The 26760-nt window shown below is 45.4% G+C and overlaps 2 protein-coding genes across 5 annotated transcripts; one reads left to right on the top strand and one right to left on the bottom strand.

The window, feature by feature from the left end:
- Positions 1-526: 526 nt before the first annotated feature.
- On the bottom strand, positions 527-11010 carry copb1 (COPI coat complex subunit beta 1). 2 transcript variants are annotated; one of them, XM_076287297.1, is made up of 22 exons: positions 10921-11010; positions 9940-10074; positions 9599-9828; positions 9086-9255; positions 8615-8729; positions 8424-8516; positions 7791-7928; positions 7575-7694; positions 7357-7464; positions 7072-7218; positions 6462-6607; positions 5807-5903; positions 5321-5481; positions 5021-5141; positions 4669-4896; positions 3780-3959; positions 2620-2764; positions 2352-2471; positions 2087-2232; positions 1480-1569; positions 1159-1314; positions 527-916 (listed from the first exon to the last, which is right to left on the bottom strand). In XM_076287297.1, the coding sequence occupies exons 2-22, from the start codon at positions 10028-10030 to the stop codon at positions 857-859; spliced, it is 2862 nt and encodes a 953-aa protein (XP_076143412.1). In that variant the 5' UTR covers positions 10031-10074; positions 10921-11010; the 3' UTR covers positions 527-856. The 2 variants fall into 2 exon arrangements, with proteins under 2 accessions (XP_076143412.1, XP_076143411.1); XM_076287296.1 differs by having other exon boundaries at positions 1456-1569; positions 9940-10072; positions 10921-11003.
- znf821 (zinc finger protein 821) lies at positions 10949-26606 on the top strand. 3 transcript variants are annotated; one of them, XM_076287300.1, is made up of 6 exons: positions 10949-11038; positions 19695-19826; positions 20008-20129; positions 21405-21503; positions 21956-22122; positions 22792-26606. In XM_076287300.1, the coding sequence occupies exons 2-6, from the start codon at positions 19742-19744 to the stop codon at positions 23735-23737; spliced, it is 1419 nt and encodes a 472-aa protein (XP_076143415.1). In that variant the 5' UTR covers positions 10949-11038; positions 19695-19741; the 3' UTR covers positions 23738-26606. The 3 variants fall into 3 exon arrangements, with proteins under 3 accessions (XP_076143415.1, XP_076143413.1, XP_076143414.1); XM_076287298.1 differs by lacking the exon at positions 10949-11038 and adding an exon at positions 13987-14461; XM_076287299.1 differs by lacking the exon at positions 10949-11038 and adding an exon at positions 13987-14474.
- The last annotated feature ends 154 nt before the right edge of the window (positions 26607-26760 follow it).

The raw sequence follows: 26760 nt of genomic DNA, 5'->3' as shown, positions 1-26760 counted from the left end.
ATCTCACAAGCATCATTCTTATGAGAGGCTTCCATACGGTATACAGGTCACACAGCCCCTAATTATCAGGGCTATAAGTCAACAGGAAAAAATATATCACCTGAAAATAGTCCACTGGCTGAGCTAACTGCAACACTCAAGACGTGCAAAGTATGTTTTGATATACACAATGACATGCACGCATCCACCCGCACTCACACACACATAAAACAGAACGCACATCCCATTTCCTCTGCGCGAGGTATCCTGCAGTGTACAGTCATCAGCAAAGCATGTGACCAGTGAGCTATTCCGAAAATTCCTGAATATTTCAATCATCAAAAGCAGATAAAATAATGCTTCTCTTTGTTGAGTCATCTGTGGGTGGAGGAAATGTCAAAACGGCAGCAAGGCCACTGGAAATTACGGCAGCGACATTCAAAAATGAGGAATGATAAGGAGGCGCTTTCAGGAGCGTCCTCTGACTTCTCTCACACGCCCAGCAGAGCAAAGGAAACTACCCCAAAAACCGACACGAACATGTGGATAATCTGCAGTGTTTATTGAAAGTTACAGACGAGCAACGACAATCCCTCGATGACTTGATGCAAGGGGAGGGAGGAATCTGAGAAAGCGTACTTATAGCTTTTGTGGAAATCTAAATAATAATCCCCCTGCGCGTTCAATATCTGATAAGGATTGGCAGCCACTGGCTGTGGAGCACAAAGACAGTAGTGCGGCCGGTGGAGACGGAGACGGGTATTACAAAGACAGAGAGAGAGAGCGGAGCACGAGAGAGATTAGACCGCGCACCGCACTGGGGGGGGGGGTCACATCACACCAGCGGTCATTTAGAGGCCACCCGTAAGGTTCATCTCTATGACACGGACTTCTTCTGCGACAGATTGATCTTGTCACCCAGACTCAAGGCCATCCCCTGTAAACACAAAACAGGCATTTCATTCATGTAGCCGACTAAACACAGCTCTAGTTTTCAACAGATTACCTCTGGACTACTAAATGTCTTCTCAAAAGTGATTTACAGATTTATTAACTTGTAATGTAAAGCTGTACAGGCAAAGGCATAAGCAGAGTGATAGATAAGCCCAGACATCCCTTCTATTCTCCTAGGTGGTAATAGCGCAACAGAGTTCAGGTGTAGCGGGGGGTCGGGCCTACCTGGCTCTTGGCCCGGATGCGAATGTGTCCGTTGACCGGTGCATCAGGGCCCAAGTGGATGGGCTTCTCGATGCTCACGTTTGCCAGTGCATCCTCACCAAATATAGAGCGAGCGTACAGGTTGGCAGCCATGAAACCACAGATGCCAGACAGTGCCTAATAAGAACATGGGCAACACGGATAAGACTCAACTACTGATGAATCCTAACAATGCTACAAAAAAAACAAATGTTGTTAATCAAAGGTATACTGTTAATAGATATGTATTGAAGAAATTAGATAAATAAGGTCACTAACTTGTCCAATGCCGGAAGGCATTACCTTCTCTGGGGTCAGGCACTTCATGTTGGTGGAGCTGAGGATATGAAGCAGGTACTCATTGAGCTCGGAGATGTTGGTGTTCACCGTCACCTATGGGGGAAATGATCAAGTCAAACACGGCACTCTAGCACTGGCTTTGCAAGCTAGGCCTAAATCAATGGAGCGGGCACTGTATCAGAATAAAGTCTCGCTATAATAACACCTAGCTCAGTGGCGCTGTATCGAATACTATGCAAGTCAACAGAAGACTGCTGTTGGTGCATTCAAGAAAACATTTACATTTATTAATTTAGCAGATGCTTCTGTCCAAAGCGACTTACATACTGTATGTCAATCATATTACAAGGGATCATATTGTCCCTGGAGCAACTTGGGGTTAAAGGCCTTGCTTGCTTCTTGAATTTCCCCTAGGGATCAATAAAGTATCTATCTATCTATCTATTTATCTGAAGGGCACAACAGTGGCAGCTGGGAATTAAACCCACAACTTTTCAGGCTGCTGCATGCTAGTCCAGCTCCTTAACCACTACACAAAAAGATAACTCAAATCCTACAGCATTCGACCCGATGGAAGACAAGTGTCCAGATGCGCTGGTCAGCCTTGTACCTTGTTCTCCCACTCGAACTCGGCCCACATCTGTCTGAACTCGGCATCGGTGCAGGAGGCCGGCTGGATGTAGTCCATGATGTCAATGTGGATGTCACTGAGGACCACGCAGTTCCTGTCGCTAGCTGCTCCCGACACGTCGTACACTGCACAGCCAATCACAGTTAACTCATGAGAACACAACGAAAGCATCATTTCCAGCATTTCAAGAGCACTTTACTAAATCTGGAGACAGAACAGGCTCATAATAGACAGGAAGCTGTACCTATGTTTCCAAAAATGATGCCATTCTCTGTAGATGCCACTTTGACGTTGGCTTTGATGTTGGCAAAGTCGTGTGGAGCCAGAGTGAGAGGGGAGGGCTTCTCCACGAGCTTCAGGTCTCCTGCAAGTGGGAAAATGGAACAATTACCATCAAAATCAACATATTTATCAAAATCCAAAATGTAGCTCAGTTACTAAAGCTCACATAGCAGGGGTGCTGCAGGTAATTAATAAATAAATCTTAACGTAATTAATAAATCTTTATATACCCAGTGTGGCCAGCTCCAGTGTGCAGTTCTGTAGTGTATCGCTGGTCTGGTTGACCACCAGCACGTCCAGGACAATATCGTACTGGTTGACATGGACGTAGGCCTCTGCGTACACTGGGTCTGAGAAGCCGGTGAGCTGAGTGACCTGCAAAAGAACCGTACAATTTTGAGTAACGATTGAATGAGTTTCTCCCACTTCCTCTTTCAAATACACAAGTGCACACAAGCTTTGGCTCTGATGCTGCGCAGGGCAACTGAATATTCACGACTGGATAATGGAATGGATGTTGGTTTTGACCTGAGATATCCATGGTCCTATATTATGGAGGGGGAAAGTGAAAACCTATGCCCCTAGTGGCTGCTTCCCTATTGGAGAGCAAGTAAAATGTCACAGACTGGATTTTCTGGAATATATTATACATAGCTTTATCGGTACAATAATTGTGAACAAATATTTGTTCAGCGTTTGTACACAAAAATAGCTTACTCAATTTTCAAGCATTACTTTGCCTTCTTTCAAAAACTTAAATTTGTCAAGACAATGATCTGAAACATCCAGCCAAAGTGGGAAATAAATGGTGAACAAGAGAGCTTTTGAGAGCTGTGATGGCAAATAAAGATGTTTCCATTGATTATTTGATACGGCTATGAATAATTTTGGACACGCCAGTTTTCATAAAAAATGTTAAAAATAGGAAAATTGGCATGTGGCAGTGTCATTTTCAGTCAAAACAAACATATTGGTCAAGACAAAATCAACTTTATATCAATATTTGGGGTATGAATACTTGTTTTCCAAACAATTGTTGCAATCGCATATCACTAAAAAATCTTGGAAAATCTCATTTTCACTAGAAATAAACTTTGATCAACAGAATAAAGTCACAGAGGCCATTGCACTACCTTATTAATGTAGACCAACATCCATTTTTTCTAAGTCTCTAAGGAGAATCCCATTAATTTCGCCCAAAATTAGGAACGCTACCACTAGGGGGTGACTGCTACTTTCCCTTCATGTTACAAGTGATTCAGTTAATCTCTTCAACCACACTGCCATCTGCTGGCTACATCAGACATTGCACGTGTTTTCCTATGGAAAGTATCAGTGTGGAACTAGTATGGAAATTCATGGTCAGATTGCAGCTCAGGCGGAGACTCACTTTGTTGAGTTTGGAGGCCAGAGGGTCGGCGGCCTCCTTGCGCTGGGTGTTGCCCATGGCGGCGAGCAGGCTAAGCTGGAACTGGTCCTCTTTGGAGGTCATCTCGTTCTTGGCCGTCAGCTGCATGAAGGAGATGGGGTCGTCTGCCTGCACGATCACGTTGCGCTTCTCTGACTCTTTCTGCGGGTCAGACGGGTTAAAAGGAGGAGAAATGGTCAGTGTAGCTCCGGTGGGCCCGCTCATCAGCCTACATGGGCTGCTGTTATGCTGTACACTTCAACATTAGGGGCAGCCGTGGCCTACTGGTTAGCGCTTCGGATTTGTAACCGGAGGGTTTCCGGCCACTTTCCGGCCACTTTGCCACTCTCACACAAGGTGCATTCGGACACAACAGTTCTAGGAACACACTAACCACTAACAGGAGAGGCTACCCCTAGAACTGCACAGTTCCTATGGCTTTTTTACTGTTTGCATTCACACACACTAGGAACTGAAGGAGAACTTCAATGAGATCTCTATCGAAGAAAAACCTTTTAGTCTAGGTCTAAGACTGGGTTTAATTCATGTGCGGGATACTGGCCTAATATGTATGAATGACAGTGACAATGGAATATTGTAGTACTATAAGTTTTAGCTACGGTAATCATTAGGCTATATCAGTAGAAGTATCATTAAGCTAATCATCTAGCTAATCATCACGTTTTATTACAGGATAATAGCATGTAAATGATTGAAGTTGGAAATTATCAAAAAGATGCAATGACCTTTGACCAACTAAAAGCATATCTACATAAATGTTGAAGCGAGATATCAAATTGTGCCTGAACTTATGAGCATCATCATACAAAAAAAATGCTTTCACTCCATAAGGCTCTCCGTCGCCCCCTACCTTCTGGGAGAGCTTCTCCTCCTCCAGACGCACGGCCAGCATGTGGGAGAGCGACTTGCGGCACTCCTTGTTGAAGACGTCGTTCATGAGTGGCGATAACTCGGACAGCACCTTCAGGCAGAGCGAGATGCGGTCCACGTCATCGTCCGTGATGGGCTTCTTGGGCAGCGACGACTTTCCCAAGTGCAGGATAGTGGCCATGATGAGCATAGCTTCAGCCACGAACGACTAGAGGAGGAAGCACAACAAGGACGCATCGGACTCAAGATCTCAGAAAATCTCATGATGTTGCGTATATACCGGTATGTCCTAATATAACAGTAGTACAGACATCCATCATTAAGCCACTCACGTTCTGCCTCTTCTTGTCAGGGACAATGCCCACATATCGCAGGGCAACTTTGGTGAGTGTGGTTGCCAATGAGGCAGCAACGAAGAAGTCCCCATCCATGAGGAAACCTCTCAGGGGCGGCCTACACAACAAGAACAACGACACAAACACCATTTTTTTTAGAAGGGTTTAAAAACAATAAAGTAACTTCAAAAACAACAAATTTGATTTAACTGATTACAGCAATTCAATGCGATGACCCTAAACATTTGACATCATTGTGAGATAGAGCTGCCGGAGATGTGCGCAGGCTGTCCGTACCGGTCTTCCTCTTTCTTGGAGGGGCGTGAGGAGCTGAGGGCGCTCTGTGTGACGTAGGTGCCCATCTCGGTGACCAGCTTCTGGGCAGGAGCAGCGTTCACCTCCTCCTCTGGCTTCACCTCACCAGCCTCCTTCTTAATCTCGTTCTCCACGATGGGGATCTGGAGGATGGAGAGCAAACACATTCGTATTACAAAGGTTACACGAGAGGGAGGCCGTTTAATTCTTAATGGCGACACAGTGTCTTTACAAAGAATCAATTCATTGATTAGTCACTATGAGGACAAATTCCCTACGGAGAATCAAAGGGATTTATTTTAAAATAATACATTGAAAACTAAACAGCATTCAATTATCTCAACACAGACACACACAGACACACGCAGACACACGCAGACAGACACAGACACACACAGACACACGCAGACACACGCAGACACACGCAGACAGACACAGACACACACAGACACACACAGACACACGTACCTCTCCCAGTGACCGCCGCACCTCCGTCATCACACTCTGGATGTCTTCTTTGGTACTGCAGTACTCTCCCAGGATCCATAGAGCGCCCCTGTAGATCCTAAAGGGTCCAACCGCACATTAAGTGTATAGCCAACACCAAAAACATTCACATTCACATGTATTCATGAACGCAACTTTCAAAATGAGGAATAACATTTGGACAACACTGAATAAGAGACGTTGGGAAACAATAAATACTACTACAATAAATACTACCAATGCTGAAGTTAGTCAAAGTGTAGTCGAAGAAAATGGAAGAAGTGTATGTTAGGTGTGTTAGATGTATACATATATACTGTTCAAAAAAATTAAGAGAACACTTCAATCATACACTGGATCAGTACTCTGGCACTGTTTGGTTCTGAGCACAAGTAAAACTTTTGAGGCGAGTGTTTTATTTTGCAAGAACTGTCAGACATTCTGTGAATGTAGTTTGAGAATGGAGAAAAGGGTGGAAGGTTTCAAAAAATGTGTTTTAACAATTGTGGAAAACTGTAAGTGTTCCCTTAATTTTTTGAGCAGTGTATATACACACCATACCAAGCCATTGTGGTAAGACAGGGACCTGTAATTGTAGAACAATAGTAATGGTTAGCATCAGTGCTGAGGGTCTTACTTGACTGTCTTGATGGCGTGGAAGACCTCCAGCATCTTCTCTGTGATGAGTGGCCTGAGGTTGTCAAACCTCTGGATGGCCTCACGCACAAACTCCAGCACGTCCGCTGCAGCGGCCTCGTTAGTGTCACTTAAGAATTCCATCAGCTGTGGACATGGACACGGACACACACACACAAACATTGAAGTTAATATACTGTATAGTAGGACACTGTAGTAATTCACATTCCTTAGAACCACCTTATATCATCTCATCTTGTCTGTTTCCCAAGATATTCAATCCATCTATGTGGATACTGTTTTAGACTTGATTTAGATTTAGTGTTATTTAGTATAATTTGTATTTTAGTATATTCTTTATCTTCTACTGTCCTTATTGCTCAGTTGTGTTATTTATATTATATACTTTTTCTGCTGTTAGTGCATGTTGTGTGTGATGTCTATGCTACTGAGACCTTGGATTTCGAGCGAGTGAGTGAGTGAGTGAGTATCTATGTATCTATCTATCTATCTATCTATCTATCTATCTATCTATCCATCTATCTATTCAAGCTAAGTGCCTATGTAACAGCTTTAGGGGAGATATCCACTTGAGGAAGAAGCCCTCTTACCACAGGGATGACGTTGGCGGCCATGTCAGGGAAGCGGACGCTGCAGGAGTGCAGGGTGCGCACCAGCAGCTGGCGGTACTTGTCTGTGTCCTCGTGCTCAGTCACGTTGTTAGTCTTTATCACCTCCTTCTTCAGCACAATCACCAACTGCAAGAGCCCAGCACAGCACAGCTCAGCACACAAACATGATTAAAGAGTGGGTTACCAGCAATATTGAGGGCACTTTCAAAAGATTACACTTGAACAGCACAAATTCGACTCATCAGCACACACACACATACACACCTCTTCGACATTCCTTGAGGAAACGAGGTCGAGGGCTAGTTGCAGGGTCTTCTTCCGCACTTCCAGATCGGGAGTGGTCAGCACCCTTAGGATGTCCATCACCAGGTCCTGAGGGACGACAAATCAACATAGTGTTAATTAAACACAGACAACTCACCCACACACAGGTTGGGGCTAAACCTTCATCAAAGCAGGCCAAAGGACAAATCCATCCTCACCTGCAGAACGCGCTCGTGTGTGGGATGCTCCTTGAGCTCGATCAGGCGATCCAGGACAATCAGCTTGACGTTGTTATCGCTTTCCTTGATGATCAGGTCAATATAGCACTGTGCAGCAGCCTGAAAGGACAGAAAAATCTTAGTGCCATACTAAACTTCAGATGAGGAGGGCAGAAAGGCTGTTCTCTCAGGTGGGAGTGTGGCACATGTGGGCACCTTGATGGCAGTGGGGGCACTGGAGAGGGTGACTAGCGTGCCCGCCGCCTCGTACTTCACTGCGGGGCTGGAAGACTGCAGCAGGTTATAAATGCACCGGATGAAGCGAGCTCGCTCTGACGGGTTGGCGTGGCACACCTAGAGGAAGGTGAGAATAGAATCAGTCAAAAACACAAAATCATGTCCAGAATTACCCAATGAGCAATTCATATATCTAAATGCAGTTGCAGAAGGACATGGGGGTGGGCACAGTGATACAGATAATATTTTATCAATATACTGTTGGTAGCAAAAGCAAAAAGGTCCGCAAAATCAAAAAGAAAGACCTTTGGGCCAAAACGTCTGTGAGCCCTGTGAATAACTTAGAGAAAATAGAAAAGATTCTTGGGGTGAGGACCTTCTTTTTGCTTTTTGCTTTCTCCAGACATGGAGAATGCATCCCAAAAAAGAATGAATGGGGAGAGCTAAGTGTGAAAAAATTAAATGTTATCCCATATATTGTGAAATCCATCCCTAACGTACAAATCTCTACATGACGTTCAGGCCTGAATCTTGCATTGCATCTGACTGTCTTTTAAGGTAGGACAAAAGTGTGATTACGATAAATAGTTCGATAAGGAAAGAATATCTCACCTTGTAGATCAGTTCCACAATGACCAACTGCAGAATGTCTCCAAAGGTGTGCACCTGGTCAATACAGGTGCTTAGGTAATCTAACGCTCTGTCCTGTAAAGAATACAAAGAATACAAAATGACACAATGCCTAAATCAAAGTAGCACTTCCTGCTAAAAACGTTTACAAAACACACTGGTCCCATCTGTACCTGGTCCGCATGAATCAACATCATGAAAGCATTTCTTTTGCAGCTGGCATCTTTCTCATTCACCAGGAAGTCATGGATCAGTTCTGGAGCATCTGGGATCAGGTGTTCAAAGTTTCTGGAAGAATAAATCAAAACCTGAACATGTGCGTAGCACTTGTATCTATGTGTTTGTCAAGGCTTAACGCTGATTTCTATGCCTAAGTAATCAACCTTTTGAAGCCATTATAAACATATCCATTTTACATTTTAAACAACCCTGGTCATAAACATCAAGATCTGCTCTGAGGTAAACGTAACATTATTCCCCACACTTCAAAGTGCATTTATTTCATTTTACTTTGGATCAACCGTCTGATCTCCCACAACACACTGACCCACACACTCACCTGTAGATGGTGTAGATAGCCAGGACGGCTCTCCACTCGACATGCATCGTCCATCTCCCCACAACACACTGACCCACACACTCACCTGTAGATGGTGTAGATAGCCAGGACGGCGTTGCGGCGTACGTAGCTGTGCCGGTGCTCCAGGCAGGCGCGGATAGCAGGCATGAGGGGCTCAAGCAGCTCCGCCTCCTTCAGCTTGCACAGGAAACGCAGAGTGGAGCCACGGATGAACTCGTTTGGGTGCTGGAGGTCCTGAAACGCATCGCACCACACCACAAGGGACTCATGGGTCACACTCTCACAAGGCACACTGGTAGGTACACACTTAAGCTGGTGAACCTGAACGAGTTAATGTAAACATTCCATTGTAACAGTAACACTTCGTCCAGCTCACGTCCAGCTCCATTGTATTTTCGTGGAGAACTACCTCCTCAGACTGTTTGCGTGTGTTCGCAAAACGTTCGCCAAAAACTCAAAGCAAACAGAAACCTATGTTTGAGAATTTGAATGCGCCTCAAGAGATACGGTGGTATGGTTCATGAGAGTGAGTAGTCATTTCACTTTCAAATCAAGGGTTCTCTTCTATACTACATACCTTTCTGTAGGCATCACAGACCAAGATCATCTCCTGGAGAAGCTTGCCGTCCGGCGTGGTTTTGGGCACGATCTCCCAGAAGACCAGCAGCAGCTTTTTGATGGTGTGGTCTTGGAGTGGGAGGACGAAGCGAATGATGGTCATAAGGAGGCCCGGCAACTTCTCCCCATTCAGAATCATGATGATGACTTTCTTCAAGGCTTCAGTCTTTGCCTTGATCTCTCCCTTTTCTGTTTATAAAAAAACAAACATAAAATATGCATATAATATATAGAAAAAGTATGCAAATTGGGTGCAAGATATGATATAAAATAGCATTGTCCATTAATGTGTGTGCTTACCTAGATCAGTCTTAAGGCTGACTTCAGAGGGAGGTTCCGAGTCATTGGGAACATTAATAAGGGTGTAACACACATTTTCTGCGGCCGTCATGGTGCCAGGCAGGTCTTCTTCTTTGGGGACTCCAATCAATATCTCTAGATAATATATAATGTGAACTGAAATCACTGCTGACCAGTCAGACCTTTAGTAACATTGTCGTATCTTAAGACAAAAAACACACTGTCAATAATACAGTTATTTCTTCTGAATAAATTATTTAAATGAATCGTAGCAAATCGAAGCAAGCGTTCGTGAAAATATGCCACTGATATTTATCATGCCACAACGATTGTGTAACAGCGTTAACTTTAGCACTCTATAGCGCCTCGAGAGCTGACAAAATTGTAACGTTACACATCAAGTGGACCACTTCCTGACTCGCTGGCAGGATGTCATACGTAAAGGTACGGAAAATTTACCGAAATGAATGATCTCAGAATCAAGACAATGCACATAGCTTATCGTGCAATGTCACGAAAAGCATGCTTAACAAGGAGCTGGTATTTGGAAGTATAAAATTAATCGGCAGCTGATGAGGCCTTAATGTCAACTATGGTAAGCTAGGTAGCTGTATGACAATCAGAAACAGAATAGCTCCTAGCTTAGATTTGAGTATTAATTTGTGTATTTACAGGACATTGTGAGCATCAGCTAGCTAATGATTGCTGTAAGATATTTGCATATTTTCCCTCTTACGCTCCTACTTCATCTACATCTTGAACTTCAAGCTAAACTGGCAGTCAAGTTACGCATTAGCATGCAGGCTAGCTAGCAAGCCCCTACATATCGTCGATTTGCTCGCAAGCCAAGAGATATCAGTCAGCTAGACGCTAAGTTAGCTAAATCATTGTTTCTACCGATGAGGCATTCTTTACTGAGTGTATAGACATATTATGTTATACATATGAAATTAATATAACAAAGTTATGTTTGTTTGTTACCTTCAGGTTGTCTGTGTTATTCCCGTTTCTTTTTTATCTCCGCATCCGTGGCTAGTTTGCTTCTCTGGTCCTTTCGAGTGACGTGGAATCTTCCTGCTTGAGCCACATCAATGCTACGGTAAGCATGAGAGGACAAACAGCTTTTTTACGCTGACGTCTGTGTGTAGGCTACAACTCAATGGCCAAAACAGAATAGTTCAAAGTACAACTTATTACAACTGCCCAAATATATTTTAGGTTACACATGTATGCATTATATATTACCACCAACCATATGCCTCTGTATAGGGGACTGTTTCCTTGGTTGTTCTCAGCCAATGTTTAGTTAAGTAAGTTGTAGGCTAGTTGAGTAAGTTGTAGGCTATTTGGTGGCAGGAAGTTCTATTATACATAACATCTCTTTTGTTAATTAACTGCTCTTTATCATGAGTGTTGTTTAAAGACTACGTTGTTTACATTGCTTTTTGGACTATAATCTATCAGAAGAACTCTAGGCTAGCATTAATGGTGTCCCACACAAGAGAGTTAGGGTACAATTTTTCTGTTTTTGTCTGATCATATTGTTCACAACTTACAGCTTTCAGCTTTCACAAATTCAAAAAGCAATCATTATTATTATTTTTTTTATTATTATTTATTTTACGAGACATAGACCTTGGTAAGGCTTAACCAATTAACAATTCAATGACTTTTATTGTATTTTTCAAGGGTATATTTTTGACAAATAAATTCAAACAACATTCTTTGCAAACAGATTTAGGAAGTAAGATTCAAGACCTATCATCTATTCATGATAGACAGAGAAACATCAGCTGAGACCGTAGTCTTCTGTTGGGCTGACATAATTCAGCACATTCACATTACAAGACATTCACCGAGAAAACTATTTGCAATTCTTTAAAGCATTCTAAAATTGGTCAGGGATCCCTTTTATCAACATGCACTTCCATTGTTGTCTCAGTTAAGTGATTTAGGAACACAGCCATACCATCGTCTGTTTTAGAAACTGAGTGTCATGACAATGAATACTTTTATTGTATCATAGACCTAATCAAATGCAATGTGTCAGGAAAAGTTAATTTGAAACACCATGAATTTAGTTTACGTAACACTGTGACTTTAGCCCAATTTAATTTCTAGGTACTTAAACTTCAGCAGTATTTCAGTATTTAATGTGAATATACTTTCACTATTTACTTGGCTTCCTGATTCCTTCTGAGATATAATAATATTTGAGATATAATAATATTTTACATAATGAATAATATAAAAAGCTTTCCGGTGTATATTGTAATACAACACATTGATTGTTTTCCAACCTGGTCTCTGACAACTTACAAAAAGCAGTGTGTTGTGATCATTAGATAGATAGATAGATAGATAGATAGATAGATAGATAGATAGATAGATAGATATAGATAGATAGATAGATAGATAGATAGATAGATAGATAGATATATAGATAGATAGATAGATAGATACTTTATTGATCCCCAAGGGGAAATTCATTTAGATGTGATTTGTTTACTGAGAAACTATTAAGTAGTTTGTAGCTCCGCCTCCTAATTAGTAGCATGCTACTTGCATAGCCTACTGCTTACACACTGATGCTTCCATATTACTAATCTGATTATAAGACATCACTCAGATGGACCAAACTAGCATTTCTACTTTAATACTTGAATTTAGCTGCTACTTATGTACTTTCAGTAAGATTCAGTGGTATTTAAATAGGATTTTATGTGTAGGACTTTTGCTTGTAATGGAGTTTTACAGTAGGATAAGAGTGGCCACAAGTCTGAATACTTCTCCCATCAATGTAGAAATATGATTAGCTCACAAGAGAATGCAAAATATATGGCTTGAGTCATCATCAGCTTCTTGACCAGCTTTCTTAAGCGACCTAATGAAGTAAAACCTCAGATGCCTTCTTGACGGTGGCCAATGTGCTTTGTGGCCAGCTAATTAATTGGTGAGGTGCAGGCCCAAAACTCTCCACATGTTCCTGGAGCTGCCATTCCTTCTGAGTCGTTATGCAGTTTGAACAATATAAGCGTTCTGTGAGGTGATCTGTGAGGCAGTGCAGAGAAGGTGTCTTTGTTAAAAAAAAAACACATCTTGGTGACTGATTGCGGACCCTCGCCAATATATTTGGTCAGTTAAGAAAATGTAAAAAAAAGAAAATACACACACACACACACACACAAACAAATGGACAGATGGATAGATGGACCCGTTTTTGGACCCCAAGAATTTAAAAAAAAATCTCTGACTTCCCAATTTATATAGAGCTTATCAGTGTAAAAAAATATTAAAATTGCGTCTCACTTAACCTATTAATATATGAAACATGTTTATGTGGATTTTATCATGATTCTTGATAAAAGGTTTTGATCTGGAGGAACATTAATTGTTCACAATCCGAGTCTAAACCTGCTGCTTAGCTTCTCTCCTTTAAGTAGGTCAAAGCCGATCAAACTGCTTGGCAAATGAGCGCCATCTAGTGGATCTATTCAGCAGGATCAGCAGGATCTATTAAAATTCTCAGATCAGCAACAGAGTAGAAGGCAATTCTATAGCATGTCCTGCCATAAATTTGCCACATTTAGTGGGAGCAGCATAACATTTACTTTGTGACCAGTTGGCTATTCAACACAGGTGTGATTCAGGGTGTATTTCAGAATTAAGAAGAAACACTGAGGAATTACATTGGGGACATAAAATAAATTAAAATTAAACGTGATCTCATAGATCTCTGCATTACATGTTGGGCCTATATTGCCTAACGACATTCCTCTCAAAAATGTAAGAGGAGTAATCTATTAAGCCTACCTATTTTACCTTTCTATTATAAATCTATTGCAATTAGGAATGCTATACTGCCTGGCCTGGTTTCATACACTGGCGTACGCAGGCCCAGTCATTTCATCGGCTCCTATATGGTCCTCCGGCGTTATGGTATATATCCCACAATGCGTTTCGGTGTTCCTGTAGCCTTCAATGTGCAAACAAACCAGCTATGTATAAGTGAATGTCGGCGGTGGATCTCTGCAGTGCACTGGCAAAGCGTCAACGGCGCAGACGCGGAGAACAACCGGGGCTGTAAAGCGAAGAACATCCCAACCCGGACACAGGATTGTTATTATCAAACGTTAGGGATATTTGTTTACAATGGGAGTTGATTAGAAACGAGCGTGCTGTAGAACAAGTAAACCAGTAGCCTGCGTTATGTCTTTTCTTTGAAAATTCCACGTATCTTTTATTTTCCTCAAATTAAATGAAACCCATCTAACATCCAATGTAGCGCGCTGCGTTACATCGCTGCTTGGTTTGAGCTCTTTGATCACCGGCTATTCTTTTTCATTTTCACTTCCTAATAGTTGTACTCCTTCACGGGAGTCATTTTACTCATTTTCGCTGGAGTGGTCTGAGGAATCTTCAAATTTGACGGGGTTAGGAGGAGACTCGAGGGTTTTTTTCCAGCCGGGAGTGGGGAATAATATGTCCAGACGGAAACAGACAAACCCCTTCAAAGTTAATTGTAGGTATCTCAGGTATTGTAACACTATTCTAATTTATCTTCTCCTAACTGTAAGGCAGATAACTGAGTAGTTTGGATAATCGTAGTTTCTTTCATTTAGCCTTCATCATTTCGTAGATAAGGTGGTCTCTGAAAACGTTCTCGGTTGCTAAACGTAGATGTATGGTTCATTGTATACATGCACGGGATTGGCTACAATGTTTCAACTGCCGTTTAACGTTGCTCACGAAGATAAATTTCTCAAAAAGTGAGAGTTCCACCGACTCAATTAGCAGTCACGTTTTAATATAGGCTACTGTTTGATTGTCGTTGGGCTTTCCAACCTCGTTTTCTTAATACGTTTCAGAACTATGATTGTAATCTGAGCATGGTATGCTTGGTAATGTTTATACAGGCTTTACAAATACGCACACTGTCTCGCTCGTGTAAACTGATCTTCTGAGGTTGACAAACATGCAAAATGAGTGCGTTATAATCTGGTTATAGTTACATGCTTGACACTTGATCACAACTTTTGCTCATCACAAATGGAAACTGAGGTCTTGTCCACATTCAATTTAACTGAGGTATGATAATCGGCATTTTATACGTGCTGTTTTATTTCGGGGGATTGTTATTTCATAGGAGACACTATTCAATTGTTGCTCTGTAATTACACAGTTGCTCATGTCTGGCCTGGCCCACATATATCTGTGTTTATGGACTGTGAGTGTGTGTGTGTGTGTTTGAATGTGTGTGTTTGTCTTGTAAAGAGATGAGTTTTTGTTTGAGCCCACATGAATGCATGCCCTAGCATGTTGACTTCACCTTTCAACTCTCATTATGTGAAGTTCAAATACAGTATGGTGCTTGTGCTGAAAATGATTAAGTTGTAGAATATTGCTGTGTGGAAAAATCATCCGGACCTTACAGTCACCATATGAATAGAAATTATGGTCCAGACATTTTAAGGCTATTGGTGCCTCTGTTTATGATTTTATCTTCTTTTATGTATCTTGCCTATGTGTCTGAGTCTGATTAGTACCCTTACCTATGTGTCTGCTATAATCTATTTAATAAGTTACCTAATAACCGTATGTGTCTGTTAGATTCTGTGTAATAACCTTATCTCTGTTAGAATCTGTGTTATAGCCTATGTGTTACAGTCCATGTAATACACAATATGCTTTTGTATGTTGTTTGGGGCTGTTTCTTACACTGAAGCCTGAGACGGGATGGCATTCACACATGTAGGTGACTCACAACCATAACATGGGGTGTTGTTGGCTGGTATGAGATGACATGGCCATGATAAGAGATTTGTTTGTGTGTTTGTTAGAAGTCAGATGTGGAGGCTGGCAGAGTTCTCCATAGCCTAAACTAAAGAGTGATAGTTAAACCCCCCTCAGGTCTATTATAAAGGCTCGGTGATCAGTGCCATGAGTAACAGGGATGCTACACCAGGCACGTAACTGAAGTGTCCCGTTCGCGTTGCGTCTGCTGCAACAATTAGCTTCCACTATAATCAGTGGAACTGGCTACACCAGATGTGATAGTGGCGCGTACCAGTCCACTAAATTTTTTTTTATCGCGTTGCAAACAGAGCGCTTCAGTTACGCGCTCAGTGTGGCCTCCCTGTAAGTGTACCTTCCTGGAACTCTCCCTTCATACAGCGCAGCCTCTCTTAGTGGATACCACTGTATTCCACCATGTGTCATCAGTAGTAACCTGGCTGATCTTTTGTAGCCTACTGCCCTATGAGCAGAGGAGCCAGGCACCTCTCTGGGGTGAGACTGCTGATTATTTATGTAGTTACACTGGGCCCTATAGTACTCTAGGTCCTCACTGGTGACCTCTACAGTTGCGTATCTGATTCCCAGCAGTGCCACCGGGGCTTTCGGGACGAGAGAGGGCGAGTGAGGCCACCCAAGGAGATTTCTCCTAATAATCTGCCCCAGTTGTCATACGGTCTTTAGACGCCTTTTCTAAACATAGTTTCGTTTTAAGATGGTATTCCAACGGGGCGAGCTCGTCCTGATATGGCACTGATTGTAACCAGGAAAAGGGGACTTGCTTGCCCTCAGTGATCCTAAGCTTGTGTGTAGCAGTTGGTTTTGTTTCAGCAGACTCCAGACTTACTTGAGGACTGAAGAGGCCTACTGATTGCTATAGCTAGCTATCATTGGCAAATGCTCCCACAGTCCTTCACTTCTCTCATAATAAACAGTTATTTACTGTCTGGGGAGGCCTGTGTAACCGTTAAGCTGCGGTCTCCTCTGGTGCCTATGGAAATGGATCCTTTTGCAGTGTTGATGTTTTTACTCTCAGTGGTCACAACAGTCGTGAGGACTTTTTATTTAGACTTTATATATGAAGACCACACAGAGCTGACCCGGAGGGAAATGTTTATCACATTTACAGACTAATTTCAGTTTCAAGTTTGAGCTAGACATTCATGGCACGCCTGAAGCTGTTGTCCTTCCCAGAGCTCAAAACATCTCTGCTGACAAACAGATTGGCCTACTGATAACCCACCACATGCCTGCTCTGCCTCGGGCCTCTGGAGGAGTTAAGAGGAGGTGAATTTTCAGTGTATGCGCCCTCTGAGGTTGTGTTTTATTTTTTTGTGTGTGTGTGTGTGGTGTCAAGTAGTCTTTAGGGAGGCCAGGTTTGAGTTCCAGACACTTCGAGCTGAGAGGCATCTGTGGGGAAGGGTAGTTTTTAGCTGGGGTGGGAAACGAGGAGGAGCAGGAGGAGCGAGACATTTGTGGGGGTTCCTCCGGCTTGACTGGAATACCACGCTGTCAATTAGGCGGAGTGAGGAACGAGGCAGGCGTCTGGGATTATCTGATGTCTGCGTCTCACTATTCCCAAGCTCTGGGAAACGCCGGCGCTTACACACCAAGACGGAATGGTGGGGCCCCAGTCCTCTGCCCTCACCCCAACGTTTCCTGCAGAGTGTGTGTGTCTGTGTGTCAGTATGAGAGTGTGATGTTTCTGTCTCAAAAGTCTGTGGGTTTTTTTTTTTCTCAGGAGGAGGGGCAGTGGTTTGAATTGAAGAGCACCCCCATTGCTTAGTGTTTGAGTTGAGTTTTGGCATTCTCTCTTTTGTCTGTTTTGTTTTGCTTGCCCCCCCCCCACCCCACCCCAGCTCCCCTCCTCACCCCCTACCCTACTCTGTGTCTGTTGGCTGATGAGTTTGTCTCTTTGTCTGGATCCAGTCAGACACTGCGTCACCTCCTGCCTACAGACACACAGACTCACAGATAACATCAGAGTGGCAGAGAGTGAGTGAGAGAGTGAGAGAGCATGCATGCAAGAGAGAGGGAGAGAGAGAAAGAGGGGAGGAGAAGGTGGAGGAGGAGGAGGGGTAGGGGGGTAGAGTGAGACAGATGTACAGACAGATCCTGGCAATGGGGGATGGGCAGCTCGCTCTCCCTCTCTCTCACACACATCAATCATTGGCTAGGCGCAGTGGAACTAGCCTGTTGTGGTGGTTCATAGTTCAGCACATACAGAGCCAGTCTCCCAGTGTTCAGAGAGCTCAAGCTCAGCCACGCTGGGGAAGACATGATGGCAGTTATGATGGCAGTTATGGGAGGGTTGGAAGTCAATCTAAAAAAAAACAATGAACCCCCCCCCCTCTCTCTCTGTTAGTGTACAATCTTGCTTAGGCCTGATGCCCTATATTACCCGAGGCTTACATCAGCTGAAGGCTGCAATTACCTGTTCCAGCCAGGCCTAGATGACTACAGTCATGAAGTCCCCCCATCTCCCACACACACACCACGAGAGATTACATCAGGTGTTTAGACCTACAAGTGGGACAGAGACAGCCGTTGGTGAGCAGAGAGAGCGAGACATCCCACATAACAGCTGAGTGTCAGCCAGCCAGCTCCATGCGCAGGCAGAACTGGAATAGAGCTGGGTGGGCTTCTGGGAAACTGAGTTTTCATAAGTCATTCATATAGAATGAGGTCAGTGCCCTTTGTGCCTGTGTGTTTACGCCCTGTGATCTGCATGAGCAGGCTGGCATGGCTTCTGTTCTCTGCAGTGGCACAGTCCTCAGGAGGGCCAGGCAGGGCAGGGCCCTGCGAGCAATCGCTCTCTGGCACGCAAGCACGGCACAGCGCCGGGTTCGAGTGCCGCACCGTGCCACGCCATGCCACGTGAGAGGTGCACTGTGGGAGATGGTATGATCTGCCGCTTCAGCAGCAGCAGCGGTGGCTCAGAGCCCCAGCAGTGCCTCTCCGGTCTTCAAAGCGCTGCGATGCGATGCAGGCAGATGACGGAGGGCCTGGAGAGGCATACGTGTAAGAAAGGACTGATGGAGTGGAGAGAGAGAGAGAGAGGAGGAGATGGGGAGAGAGAGGAGGAGAGATGGAGAGAGAGGAGGAGAGATGGAGTAGAGAGAGGAGGAGATGGAGAGAGAGAGGAGTAGAGATGGAGTAGAGACAGAGAGAGGAGGAGATGGAGAGAGAGAGACGTGAGGACGAGATGGAGAGAGAGATGAGAGGAGAGATGGAGTGTAGAGAGAGAGGAGATGTGAGCAGGCCTGTGTGGGTGTGAGGAAGCGTCTGTGGGAGACAGCTCTCTCTGTGCTGGGGAGCTGTCTCCCAGACGGAGGAGCAAACATGAGCACTGCCTGCTTCTTTACCCCTGGGACTGCACCATGTTTATGCATGTGTGTGTGTCTGTGTGTGTGTGTGGTGGGTGGGTGGGGGGCTGAGTTGAGTATTGTATGTGTGTTGCTTGTGTAAAGTGTGGGGGGTTGGTGAGCTTGTGTGGGAGAGAGAGTGAGTGAGGGCATTCAGTATGTGTCACCGTGCATATTTTTAGCATGTGGATACTGCAGCATAAGGATCCTATGCGTATGCTAGTGCGGCAGCTTTGCGTTACTGCTGTTGTCTCCCTTACCGCTGCTTTAAGAGCCATGCCTGAGGTTCTCCACACTATAAAGGACAATCCATGTTAACCAAAACCATTTAAGCCATCCAGCAGAATTGGTATTCATCACAGTTGCCTTAGCACTAACCACACCCTGCGGTGGCCTGGCTCGTTTGGCTAAAGTTCTCGCCCTGCAGAGACCACGGCACTGGTTGATTATTTGCATGAATCAAGTCGGAATAAAATCCAGGCTGGCAATGTGTTTTTTTTCCGTCCCTTCGTCTGTTGTTTTTCGTCTGCCGTCTTCTTGCACAGTGACCCATCCATGTCCTTTGCCCCCCCCCTCCCTCCTCTGTCTCTCCCGCAGGGCTGTTCCACACCCCAGGGCTAGCGGACTCTGAGCACACTTTGGAGATGGACGTGAGAGACGACTTCGCTGAAGACAGCGAGTGCCACAGCAACAACTCCCAGGAAGCCGAAGAGCAAGACAGCATGACAGGTGAGCTGCACACCCTTAGTGCATGACAGGTGAGCTAGTGGGTACCCCCTCGCTCCGAGACTGGCTCATATCGCTACCCTCCGACGGCTGACTGTGGTGACCATGTGGGGTTGGGGCTGAGTGGGCACTGGCTACTGGAGTGGCTGTAGTTCTGGTTTTAGTCTGTCCTCAATTTCTGTAGATGAGAGTTACAGCGATCTGGACAACCACGGTGAGGACTCGTCCTCCAACACCTCTGCCGACGACATCATGACCGGCCACAAGCAGCGCCGCCACTGTTCCCAGGAGGGAGGGGTCAAAGAGGTAAGTGGCGGTCACTACTTGCCTCATGGAGGGTTTTTTTTTTTTTTAGGGGTGGGGGTGGAGGTTATGCCTTTAATCCAATAGGACAGTGAAGAGAGACAGGAAGTAAGTGGGAGAGAGATATGAGGATGGGATCATGGGAAATGACCCGGGTCAGACTTGAACACGGGTCCCCGTGGGCACATGGACTCAAATGTGTCATGGGCGCTGAAGCCAGTTGCACCACAGCGCCCCCGCTTCATGGAGGATTGTGAAAGGTGTTGAATTTGTGGACGTCATGGTTTGGTTTGGCGCTGTCTTGGCACGTGTCTGTTCATTATTCTTAGGATGGTTGCTGTACACTCGGAAGTTTCAAAAGCTTTCAGAGGAAATCATGCAAGAAAGTGATGAGTCAATATACACACTCTGATCCTAGAAAGGGTTGTGCTTTGTTGTTTAGGGTGATGCAAGATGAGAATGACGAACGTGTTTGTGTCATATTTCCATGGTATACTTCCTGGGGTATAGAATATGGAATATTCAGAATTTTAGCCTTATCTCTTGTAGATCTACTTTTGTGTCCAGCTATACAACACAACACATACTTTACTGAAGCATGTCAGACCTGTTTAGCCAGTAAGGTCAATAGCAGGCTAACGTAAAGCCAAAGGCATAGCTCAGCACCAGCGAGAGCCCGAGCTGAGATATTGTATGGGAACACTGAAGAAGAGAATAAAGAAAAAACACGGATGTCTTGGCTTATTTCTGTCTTGTGATTCACACCTCTATGGCAACGCACTCCCGAACGTCACGGCGACAGGAGGAGTGACTCACTGGGGCTTCTGGGAGACATTTTACGCCAAGCCGCAGACTTCACAGACTGCAATCTTTCTTTTTTCGTTCTCTCATCATCTCAAGCTGTGACCACACTTACCTAGAGAAAAGAAGGGACTAGTCAGAAGAGGGGATTTTACAATATAACAATCACTGTAGTCAGTTGTTGAAGAATATTTTGTTTGAGGTTTGAGATGTCTTTGAGGTTTCTGGTCCATTGGTCTATGAAGGAGGTAAAATAATGATGATGCTCATCAACATGTTAGTCTCAACATGAGTGTTCCCAAAGAAAATCCCAGTAAGATAGTTTTATCATCTGACAGTGAATGAGGGTTTCTTTCTCAGCCTGTACTCTTTGTAGTATGAGGGCGTATGTTCTCCTTATCACACCTGTCTGTGCGGTGATTTGTGCGTGAACTCTGCCCTGACACCTGTTTGTGTTGCTGCCGTTCTCCCCCTCAGGAGTGCAAGGAAGGGGGTGACTTTGAGGGAAACTACATGTGTCCCCTCTGCACGCTGGAGTTCCGCCACTCAGAGCAGCTCATCGCTCACGTCTACCAGGTGAGGACATCCACGCCTACCCCAAGCCCTAATCACATTGACCTGGAGGGGCTAGTGCTGGCTAAGCAGCGCTTAAAACTCACCAGGGGCAGCTTGCTCTCTCCCTCTTCTCTATGGAGGGATGGGGAGGGGGTGGGGGGCACATCATAAGCTAACAGGATCCGATAAAGGACTTAACCCTGGGGTTATGTGTCACAACCAATGATATTTGCCATCTTGGCAGTCGCATATGTTTGCCAGCACACAGATGAAAATGACTCAGTGTGCACAAGGAGGACTGCACTCCTGCTCAATTAACTCACATAACAGTCCCCCAGACAGTGACCCCAGAGTTCTACTAGAAAGTCAAGTTCTCTCTTCCTCTTTCCCTGGTTTCCTTCGTTCATTTTTCGCTTTCTTTATCTCTCTCTCCGATGTTTGTTCTCTCTTTGTTCCCTCGCTCTCTCTCTCAGCATACGTCGTCAGTGGGTGGCAGCAAGAGCTTCGTGTGCCCAGTGTGCGGGCGGGCTCTGAGCTCGCCTGGATCCTTGGGCCGCCATCTCCTCATCCACTCTGAGGACCGGCTGTCCAACTGTGCCGTGTGTGGCACACGCTTCACCGACACCACCAATTTCAACAGGTTGGCTTCCTTCAACCGAACACTCTTTAGTCTAACAGTCAGACCTTCCTGAGAGCTCCAACCTCAGCTATGGTCTCTTACGGAAACCAAGTTACTAAAGTTACCAAGGTTACCAAAGAAACCAGGTTACTAAACTAAAAGGTTAGTGAGGTTCCCCTTTACTGTAAAGCACTTTGGGTGCCTTATATAATGTGCTATATAAAATGTAATGTGTTGTGGGTGAAATCTCCAGATGTCAACTGGTCTCGGAATGCTTCCTGAACTAGATTTCATTAATACTAACAGCCTCTGTGACACTGAGGAAATGAAACATGTTTGTCTCTACGACAAATCAAAACAAGTCAATTTAGCTTTCAATTTAACCTCTAACCCTTAATTTAGTGTTGTAAGCAAACTTCAGTACCAATACAAACCTTCACTGACACCTTCATGTTCAGCTGTCTCCCATTCTCATTGTTAATGTGCTGAATAACTAGCTGCCCCCAGTAGCACTACATTCACTTGGTCTGTTGAAAGTGTCAATACTATAAGGTTAAAGGCCAACACTCAAAAGACCAAAACTGTGGACCAAAACAGCTGACAATGTACTCTAATCTTTTCACAACGGCAAGAAGATTGAAGTCAGTGCCCACTGCCCAGTCATTGACCTGTGCTTGTCTCTCCCTGCAGGGAGAAGCTGAAAGACTTCTTTAACTCCAGCAGTATGGACCTGTCAGGTAGCGGCAGTGGTTGTGTGGATGGTAGCTGCTCTATGCCATCCCGGCCCCAACACCACCCCCACGCTCATCCGTCTGGCGGCCCCCCTCCCCAGCCCCCGCCCGGCCCCTCGCTGCCCTCCCTCCCAGACAGTCTGCTGTCGTCCTCCACACCCCCGTCCCTCCCTCCGCTCCCTGACCCTCTCAGCCCGTCAGGGGCCGCCGGCCTGCCCCCTCTGCCGGACCTCCTGAGCCCGATGCCCGTGTACCCGGCCGGCGTGCTGCTGGTGTGCAACAGCTGTGCGGCCTACCAGCAGCTGGCGGAGGCCCACTCCCCGGCCATGCGCCGGTGGGCGTCGCGGCGGCGCAACGAGCCCCTGGCGTCGCGCATGCACCGGCTGGAGCGCGAGCGCACGGCCAAGAAGAGCAAGCGCGCCTGCGAGTCGCCCGAGGAGCGCGAGCTGCGGCGGCTGCGCGACCGCGAGGCCAAGCGGCTGCAGCGGCTGCAGGAGTCGGAGGAGCAGCGGGCGCGGCGGCTGCAGCGCGACCGCGAGGCCATGCGCCTCAAGCGCGCCAACGAGACGCCCGAGAAGCGGCAGGCGCGGCTGGTGCGCGAGCGCGAAGCCAAGCGGCTCAAGCGGCGGCTGGAGAAGATCGAGCCGGGGCTGCGCGTGCAGATCGAGCATGACCCGGCCGCCATGGCCGCGCTCACCGCCGACATGAGCCTCTTCCAGTTCCCGTACCCGCTCCAGGGCGGCGGCGGGAGCGGCGGCGTCACGCCCCCGGCCTCCGCGCCCTCCTCGCTGGACAACGGCCTCTTCATGCGGCTGGCCGAGCCCGTGCCCCAGCTGCCGCTTGCGCTGCGCCCGCTCGGCTCCGACTGCAAGATGGGCATCAGCGAGTCGGCACAGAACCAGTGATCCTCGCCACAACCCCAACCACGAACCCACTGACCCGTGCAGAGGGGAAACTGTTCCCATGTGGACCTCTGGGCATTCTCCAGTTCGAACATAAACAGAACTCAGAATGAGCAAAACACTTCTATCTCGGAAAAACACATAGACTTCTTTTATGAGGGAAGAGACTGGGAACCCACACAAACACAAAAAACAGGGTTACGAATGTTTTTTATTTTCCAACATGTATGCCTATTGAGCATGATATTAACATTACAAGAGATTCTGTCTGTTTTGCCCAGCAGGGCATTCAGATTTACAGCCAGCCCACTTCTGGATGGACCGGCAGCACACTTCCATCATAGAGAAGGAGGAGCTGCGCATTTGCACATGGACCTGCAGTTCCAGTGGTGGGCCTCAGCCCACCGTCACGGTTTACCAGTAGCCAGTACTCCCTCCTGCCACCAGCAGGGGGCTCTCAGCCAGGCTAGCTCATATCCACAGAACCAACACTACCTCGTTTTGGGCCCATCAGCACTCCACCTGACCTTTGGACTCCCAGCAGGGCCTCAGGGGCCCTACTGGGCCACACACACATATTCATAGACTTGATGTTCTTGATGCTAACTAATACACTATCTCTCTTACACACACACACACACACACAAAGTGGTATTTTCTTTCTTTCCTATTTCTTTCTTTCTTTCTCTTCTGAAATTGTACGTCCATCTCTGCCTTGTTCCCCAAGAGGTAATTCACTAGTTTTTTTCTTGTGGGTCCTGCCCACTGTGAAAGGCTTCATAAAAGGGTCTTTTCATATACCACAGGCAGATACCAGAATGACGGCAGACTGGATGTGAACAGCCTTACTAGATATGAAGGTCACCAGTTTGTACCACAGGCAGTTCACTTCTCTCTCTCTTTCTTCATATCTTTCAATATCTGTCTCACTCTAACAGATACACTGCAGTAAAATATATCCTTCCAAAGCCTCCGTACACTACTGAACAACACACGGGTCTAGATAGCACTCAGGAGCTTCGAGGCGGGACAGTCTCTCCATCACCACGTTGAGCAAGAGGCTCCTCTCACACACTTCTCCCACTCGCCACACACTCGTTACACGCTCTCCTGATGTACACTGCCACTTTTCTGTTCTCAACCGCTCCATTTGTACCGGTCACATTGACCTCTCTGGACCTGTGACAGTCTGTGCGTTTGTGTACTTTTATTTTGCACATTGCAACTGCATTGCAACCCTCATTCCTTCCCCTGCCGACTGTCCCAGCTAAGTCCGGTTCCTCAGGGCTTACAAGGCTGCAGCTGGACCTCCCTCTGGTTCTCCCCTGGCCCGTGTAGGTCAGCTCAGCTCTGCGCCGATCTTGGAGAACCCTCAGAACTCAATTTCTCTCTCTCTCTCTCTCTCTGTCTCGCTGCTGTTACCATTACTGTATAACGTGTATGATACCTCTGAAGCCGCTGGGGCCACACTCCACGCGCTGCAAACTCCCGAGGTGCCGTCAGTGCATTCGTTTCACCCAATGTGTCAGCGCTGCCTTCGTCACTGGATTAAGATAATGAGATTTAAGTTATGACTTCATATTTTTATTGTCACTTTTTTTTTTTCCACAACAAATACCTACCTTGATACCTTGTTTTGTGTGTACAGTAATGTTATTATTATTCTAAAGATGCTAGAAATGGTGTTTGCAATTATGCAAGATAACGTTGAGGGTATTTGTTATATATTTATTACCTACGAGCAGGACCACCACATAAAGGTTCCGACTTATGATGCAATGTGGTACAAAAGCCAATCAGGCACACGACATCCCTGGAAGACCTGCGGTCAAACAGCTTAGAAGACTAAAGGGAACATTTAGCTACAGTTCTCTTTGGAGTTCTTTTAGAGGATAGAAGTTCTCTTTGGAGTTCTTTTTGAGTAGAAATCTGTCGGCATGCAGACAGGGATAGTTGCAAACTCTTGTGCCATCCTTGACCACTTCACCTCAGAATCCTCATTCTATCTCTGGAAACACAGGGCCAGTACTCAGAATTCCATTCCACAATTGTCTTTAAGGTCATCGTTTAAGATTAGATATTGACTAGCCAGGATTATTTTTTTAAAGAATACTGTTGAGATCTATTTAAAAACAATACGCTTTTCACTACATGACTTTTTTTCTGACTGAATATGTATGGTTAACAACGTTCATTTCCTGATGGTGGTATTCATTCTTGCTCCCTGTTTGAGCATCACAGACTACAGCAGTGACAAGTTTGAAATGCGAGTGCCGTGACTCACCCAGGCCCAAGGGTGGCTGAAACCGCTATGCAACATTGGGTTTGTATTACCGACACACATTTGACACTTTCTACAATGACTATGCAGACTGCTTCAAAAATGGACTCCACTGAATCGCACAACTCAGGCAATTCAAACTCAAGTCAACTCAATGGTCTCTTCTCTGGCCCCAGGGTCAGAACACTGAACCGCAGACACAGCAGGGGACCTCCTCTGGCCGACCGCTCACCTCAGTCATTGACCTAAACAGTCAGAAGATGTAGGATTGCTATCTTGACTGAAAACTACCGGTCATAAAAATATCTTTTTTTTTTCTTTTCGACTAAGGATTCTGTGATTTCACAGTGGACTGACAAACATCCTCCAGGCCAGAAGCTCCACAAAGGACAACAAACTAGTGTGATTTACAGCAAGCCTCCTATTTCTTCAAGTCTTACATGTTTTTGAGATACCAATCATTTCCAAAAAAAAAAGCAGTATGGTTTGTCACACAATGCTAATGGTTATTTGTAATACCTAGGGAGTTTGCCACGTGAATCAAAGAGTTATGGAAATGTAACAATCTCCCATGTACAGAATGAAGCAAGCACATAACTTTGTATTGTCAGGGAAGGATTGGTTTGGCAGTGCTTGCTAAAGTTTAACTTTGTTTCTCCTTTGGCTCAGCGTAGCCAGGCTCAGAGAGGGCAGAGACCCCTTCTGGGCTCAAAACTGCATGTGATGACCTGCATTCGTCTTGAAT

Source organism: Alosa pseudoharengus, unplaced genomic scaffold, assembly GCF_046254945.1.
Source record: "Alosa pseudoharengus isolate Yale_2024_CS ecotype anadromous, Long Island Sound unplaced genomic scaffold, YU_APseudo_1.1 YU_APseudo_1.1_scf_16, whole genome shotgun sequence".
NCBI classification, from domain to species: domain Eukaryota; kingdom Metazoa; phylum Chordata; class Actinopteri; order Clupeiformes; family Clupeidae; genus Alosa; species Alosa pseudoharengus.
This window is presented reverse-complemented; position numbering and strand designations above follow the sequence as displayed.

What these genes read in the sequence shown, in the direction of transcription:
- copb1 (XM_076287296.1), bottom strand. Translation starts at nt 10,030, where the DNA reads ATGACGGCCGCAGAAAATGTGTGTTACACCCTTATTAATGTTCCCAAT. An exon ending in GTGCCCCCACTGCCATCAAG is followed by an intron (nt 7,695 to 7,790) that starts GTGCCCACATGT and finishes CTGTCCTTTCAG; the next exon opens with GCTGCTGCACAGTGCTATAT. An exon ending in TGGCCTCCAAACTCAACAAA is followed by an intron (nt 2,765 to 3,779) that starts GTGAGTCTCCGC and finishes GTTCTTTTGCAG; the next exon opens with GTCACTCAGCTCACCGGCTT.
- znf821 (XM_076287298.1), top strand. Translation starts at nt 14,422, where the DNA reads ATGTCCAGACGGAAACAGACAAACCCCTTCAAAGTTAATT. An exon ending in TCATCGCTCACGTCTACCAG is followed by an intron (nt 21,504 to 21,955) that starts GTGAGGACATCC and finishes TCTCTCTCTCAG; the next exon opens with CATACGTCGTCAGTGGGTGG. An exon ending in GACACCACCAATTTCAACAG is followed by an intron (nt 22,123 to 22,791) that starts GTTGGCTTCCTT and finishes CTCTCCCTGCAG; the next exon opens with GGAGAAGCTGAAAGACTTCT.